This window comes from Budorcas taxicolor, chromosome 6 (assembly GCF_023091745.1).
Source record: "Budorcas taxicolor isolate Tak-1 chromosome 6, Takin1.1, whole genome shotgun sequence".
Classification (NCBI taxonomy): Eukaryota; Metazoa; Chordata; class Mammalia; order Artiodactyla; family Bovidae; genus Budorcas; species Budorcas taxicolor.
The window spans coordinates 85082004-85088377 of NC_068915.1; the positions used below are offsets into that span (position 1 = coordinate 85082004).

Sequence of the window (6374 nt, forward strand, 5' to 3'; positions counted from 1 at the left end):
TAACAAAATTAAAAATGAACAAGTGGAACTACTTACAACTAGAAGTTACTGCACACTGCACAGAAAAAAAATGATCAACAAAAAAGAAGGCAGCCTATGAACAGAGAAAAAAATATTTGCAAACCATAAGTCTGTATATGTGTTGTTATTGTTATTCAGTCATGCACTCATGTATGACCCTTGGTGACACCATCAACTGCAGCACTCCAGGCTTCCCAGCCGTTCACCATCTCCTGGAACTGACTCAAACTCATGTCCACTATATTTGGTTGGTGATGCCATCCAACCATTTCACCTTCTATGGTTCCCATTTCCTCTTGCCTGCAATCTTTCCCAGAATCAGGGTCTTTTCTAATGAGTCAGCTCTTCGTATTAGGTGACCAAAGTATTGGAGCTTCAATTTCAGCATCAGTCCTTTCAATAAATATTCAGGATTGATTTCCTTTAGAATTGACAGGTTGGATCTCCTTGCAGTCTAAGGGACTCTCAAGACTCTTCTCCAACACCACAATTCAAAAGCATCAATTCTTTGGCACTCAGCCCCCTTAATGGTCCAACTCTTACATCCATACATAACTACTCGAAAAACCATAACTTTGACTATATGGACCTTTGTTGCCAAAGCAATGTCTCTGCTTTTTAATATGCTGTCTAAGTTGGTCATAGTTTTTCTTTTAATTTCATGGCAGCTGCCACCATCTGCAGTGATTTTGGAGCCCTGCAAATGACAGCTCCAAAGAAAATATGATCTCTCACTGTTTCAATTTTTTGCCCATCTATTTCTATGAAGTGATGGGACCTGATGCCATGATCTTCGTTTTTGAATGTTGAGTTTTAAGCCAGCTTTTTCATTCTCCTGTTTCACCTTCAGCAAGTGACTTTAGTTCCTGTTCGATTTCTATCATAAGGGTCCTGTCCGATTTCTGCCATAAGGGTCCTGTCATCTGCATTTCTGAGGTTATTGATATTTCTCCCAGAAATCTTGATTCCAGCTTGTGTTTCATCCAGCCTGGCATTTCACATGATGTACTCTGCTGCTGCTGCTAAGTCACTTCAGTTGTGTCCGACTCTGTGCAACCCCATAGACGGCAGCCCACCAGGTTCCCCCATTCCTGGGATTCTCCAGGCAAGAACACTGGAGTGGGTTGCCATTTCCTCCTCTAATACAGGAAAGTGAAAAGTGAAAGTGAAGTCTCTCATTCGTGTCCGACCCTCAACGACCCCATGGACTGCAGCCTTCCAGGCTCCTCCATCCATAGGATTTTCCAGGCAAGAGTACTGGAGTGGGGTGCCATTGCCTTCTCTGTAATGTACTCTGCATGTAAGCTAATTAAGCAAGGTGACAATATACAGTCTTGACAGACTCCTTTCCCAATTTGGAACCAGTCCGTTGTTCCATGTCCAGTTCTAACCGTTGCTTCTTGACCTGCATACAGTATTTTCAGGAGGTAGGTAAGATGGGCTAGTGTTCACTTTCTTGAAGAATTTTCCAGTTTGTTGTGATCCACACAGTTAAAGGCTTTGGTATAGTCAATAAAACAGTTATAGATGTTTTTCTGGAATTCTCTTACTTTTCTAGGATCCAGCAGATTTTAGCAATTTCTGCTGGATCTCTAGTTCCTCTGCCTTTTCTAAATCCAGCTTGAACATCTAGAAGTTCTTGGTTCACATACTGTTGAAGTCTAGCTTGGAGAATGTTCAGCACTACTGTCCTAGCCTATGAAATGAGTGCAAAGTGAGCAGTAGTTTGAACATTCTTCAACAGTGCCTTTCTTTGGGTTTTGAATGAAAACTGACCTTTCCCAGGCTGTGGCCACTGCTGAGTTTTCCAAATTTGCTGGCATACTGAGTGCAGCACTGTCACAGCATCATCATCTTTCAGGATTTGAAAGAGTTCAACTGGAATTCCACCACCTCCACTAGCTTTGCTCATAGCGATGCTTCCTAAGGCCCACTTGACTTTTCATCCCAGTATGTCTGGCTCTCTGTGAGTGATCACACAGTAGAGATTATCTAGGTCATAGAGATCATTTTTGTATAGTTCTTTTGTGTACCCTTGCCACTTCTTCTTAATATCTTCTGCTTCTGTTAGGTCCATACCATTTCTGTCCTTCTTTGTGCCCATTTTTGCATGAAACATTCCCTTGTTATCTCTAATTTTCTTAAAGATATCTCCCATTCTATTGTTGTCCTCTGTTTCTTTGTATAGATCACTTAGTAGGAGTTTCTTATCTCTCACTTGTATTCCTTGGAACTATGTATTCAGATAGGTATATCTTTCATTTTCTCCTTTGCCTTTTGCTTATCTTTTCTCAGCTAGGTGTTACCATCTAAAATATAGGGAGAACGCATAAAATTCAATACCACAAAAAAAAAAATAATTCCTTAAAAAATTAGCTGAAGACCTGAATAAACAATTTTTGAAGAAAAGATTCAAATAGTTAATAATAATATGAAATAATGCTCAATGTTACTAGTCACCAAGAAAATTCAAAGCAAAGCTACAAGGAAGTAACATCTCGTACCTGTTATAATGGTGATCATCAAAATGATAAGAGACAACAAATGTTAGTGAGTAGGTAGTTAAAAGAGACACCTTAACACTGTTAATGCAAATGTAAATCAATATAGCCAATATGGAAGATGTGATGGTGATTCCTCAAAATTTAAAAATAAAGCTAACATATGATCCAAAATTTCTACTTCTGGATATAACATAAAAAAAGAATAAAGCAAAACAAACAAACAAAAAACAGATCACTGCACTCTCAGGCTCATTGAAGCATTGTTTACAATAGCCAGAAACATGGAAACAACTTAGGTGTTTATAAATAGGTGAATGTATAAAGAAAACATGATGACAGATGGAGTGGAATGTTATTAAGTCATGAGTAACAAGGAAAACTTGCCATTTGCCTCAACATGGATGGACCTTGAGGATATGATGTTAAGTGAAGTAAGATAGGCAAATATATCACTTATATATGGATTCTAAAGAGAAAACAAAACAAAAACTACAACAAGCTATAGACACTGAGAAGATTGGTGATTGCCAGATGCTAGGGTTGGGTCATGGTCACAATAGGTAGGTGAAGGTGGTCAAATGGTTCAAAGTTCCAGTTCTAAAGTAAGTAATTAGGGAGTGTAATTTACAATCTGGTGACTCTAGTCACTAGTACTGTATTACATTTGAAAGGTACTAAGAAAATAGGCTTCCCTGGTGGCTCAGAGGTTAAAGTGTCTGCCTGCAATGTGGGAGACCTGGGTTCGATTCCTGGGTTGGGAAGATCCCCTGGAGAAAGAAATGTCAACCCACTCCAGTATTCTTGCCTGGAGAATCCCATGTATGGAGAAGCCTGGTGGGCTACAGTCCATGGGGTTGCAAACAGTCGAACACAACTGAGTGACTTAACTTCCAAGAAAGTAGATATTAAGAGTTCTCAAGTAAAAACCATTTGTATTTATGTGTAGTGATGGATATTATCCAGAGTTATTGTGGTGATTATTTCACAGTATGTACAAATATCTAATCATTTTGTTGTAAACCTCTTTTGAAACAAAATTATTTTAAAGCAAGACAGAAAAATTTTGCATAAAAATTTATCTGCCAGTTGAGGCACTCCTTGTTTTAGTCTTCAGTGTGCGTCTGCATTATACATTAACTAGATCCCCTTAGAAGACACAGGAAAGTTGCTTACAAAAAAGAAAAATTTTCCTCCTTGCACCAGCAAGGTAACTCTTTAGGCGGTAACATTCCATCCTTAACCTCTTCAGGGGTCACAATGATCCACTACTCATTTTTTAGGACGACATAAACTGGCAATCAAATGTTGTGATGTATAACCCTTTCTCTCAAAAACTTATATGACAATTCTTTAACTTCTAATGGGCAGAACATTCCTCAGAGATTCCTGACAGATTTTCTCCAGGGTTATAATCCTCAGATTGGCTCAAATAAAATTTTCCGTTTCTTTCATAGGTTGACTATTGATTAACATTTTTGTCGCCAACTGCAACTAATACAATGTTGCTGCTGCTGCTGCTGCTGCTGCTGCTAAGTCGCTTCAGTTGTGTCCGACTCTGTGCTACCCCATAGACGGCAGCCCACCAGGCTCCCCCGTCCCTGGGATTCTCCAGGCAAGAACACTGGAGTGGGTTGCCATTTCCTTTTCCAATGCATGAAAGTGAAGTCGCTCAGTCGTGTCTGACTCTTAGCGACCCCATGCACTGCAGCCCACCAGGCTCCTCCGTCCATGGGATTTTCCAGGCAAGAGTACTGGAGTGGGGTTACATGCTAATAATAACTCAAAAAAAATCTATCTGAAAGTGAAAGTCGCTCAGTCGTGTCTGACTCTTTGTGACCCCATGGACTTATAGCCCATGGAATTCTCCAGGCCAGAATACTGGAGTGGGTATCCTTTCCCTTCCCCAGGGGATCTCAAAAAAATCTAAGAAAATATAAGAAAGATTCTGCTTTCTCAAGGGTAATTTATCCCTTATGCAAAACTTCCTTAACATAACATAATCACCTTAACATTAAAAAAAAAATATTCAAAAGGAAAATAGAAGGGATAAATGGACTTGATAAAATAGAGAAAAATTTTGTACTCAGGGTCAAAAGTCACTAGTTGACCTCTAATGCAATTTTAAATAGAACAACAAGAACAAAACACTGAGGTGAGTTAAAATAAAAAAGTTAGAAATATGATCCTTCGAAAAAAAAAAAAAACTTCTTGTTTTAACACTTTAGAAGACAAGAGAAAATGAAACCAAACTACATTATTTATTTTCTATTTTCAGGTTTGCTTGCATTGCAAACCTGGCCACCAAGTAATCATTACTTCATAGAAAACAAATATAAAGCCTTAGAAGCTGCAAGTTAATCAGAAAGAAAGTAGTCTGCTTAAGAGCAGAAGTGAAAAACAGAAAACAAATCCAAGGTTAGAGAAATCAAGAACACTGTCTGATTTGGGTTCTCCAGACACTCCAAAATATTATGCATGAGTATAGAGAATATTTCTTCTTGGATATATTATCAGTATTTAATCATATAACACAAAACCATAAAAAAGCATGTTATTTCTTTTAAAATTCAAACCAGTGTAGCCACAGAAGCTTGGATCTTCTTCACCTAAAATACTTTTTGTAAGTTTTCATACAGTCAGATAAATATTTACATTTTTCATAGTATATAAGAATACTTACTATATACACATTTCTCTTACCTAGGACCTTGCTGTAATATTCATCCCATTCTGGAAATACATAATATGAATATATTATGTCACTCACTGTATACAGTAACCAGTTCTCCAGCCTCTGTATAAAAGTCATGTTGTCTGTCAGTCTTGATGTGACACCAGGAACATATGAAGAAGGCATAGGAAGCCCAGCACACAGTCTTTCAATGACATTCCCAGAGAAAAACCGAAAAGTGTATATAAATGGAATATTCAGGAGTTCAGCCACCAATTCCCCACAAAATCTTAAAGGGTCAGCAATACATACATCAAACTTGGCTGCCTGTAGCCTGCTGAGTAACTCCTTGTTAGTGACAGCACTGTCACACACTCTTTTGTTTGTTAATAAAAATTTTCTGCCTATGTTTGCCAGTTTTATTTGCATTTCCCACCATGAGAACTTTGACATGTCAAAAGAAGCTTCATAGATAATGGTACTGAGCTCTTCCATCGAAGTTTCTTTAGTTACCGAAAGTTGGAGGATCTCCACATTATAGGGAACCTTGGTATGATCAATCAGAAGACTTGGTGAAGGTATCAAGACAGTTATCTCATGCCCACGATGGTGAAGCTCTTCTAGAATAACTTGTAAATTAATCCAATGACTAAAATCTGCAGGCCATACAAGAACTTTGCCTGTCCTCCCAGAGTCAAGGAGACATAGCTGCAGCATGAAAAGGATGCAGAAGCCTTGCACAGTCTTCATGGCTACTTCTTGCCTTAATTAAATCTGGGCTTAAGTCAAGTGCATGAAACTCACAATCCAAAGATCTCTCCTTAACTTTCTCGATCAGTTCATAGTAGGTTGGGCTGAACTTTGAATTGTGTACTTTGTATTATGAATTAAAATGAAAAACAACAGCTTTGATGGGAAAAAAAAAAAACAAACAAACCTCTATAAACTCAACCCCTCAGTCAAAGGCATCAATCTTCAATGTTCAGCTTTCGTTATAGTCCAGCTCTCACACCCATACATGACTACTGGAAAACCAATAGCTCTGACTAGATGGACTTATGTTTTGCAAAGTAATGTCTCTGTTTTCTAATATGCTCTCTAGGTTGATCATAGCTTTTCTTTCAAGGAGTAATCATCTTTTAATTTCATGGCTGCAGTCACCATCTGCAGTGATTTTG

General features: G+C 38.3%; 1 protein-coding gene across 1 annotated transcript in view; it reads right to left on the minus strand.

The window, feature by feature from the left end:
• The window catches only part of LOC128049413 (UDP-glucuronosyltransferase 2C1-like), a 31864-nt gene extending 25918 nt beyond the window's left edge, over positions 1-5946 (minus strand). Inside the window, exon 1 of the mRNA XM_052641630.1 lies at positions 5226-5946. Within this exon, the coding sequence (XP_052497590.1) occupies positions 5226-5946 (721 nt within the window). The remainder of the gene's footprint in view (positions 1-5225) is intronic.
• Between the last annotated feature and the right edge of the window lie 428 nt (positions 5947-6374).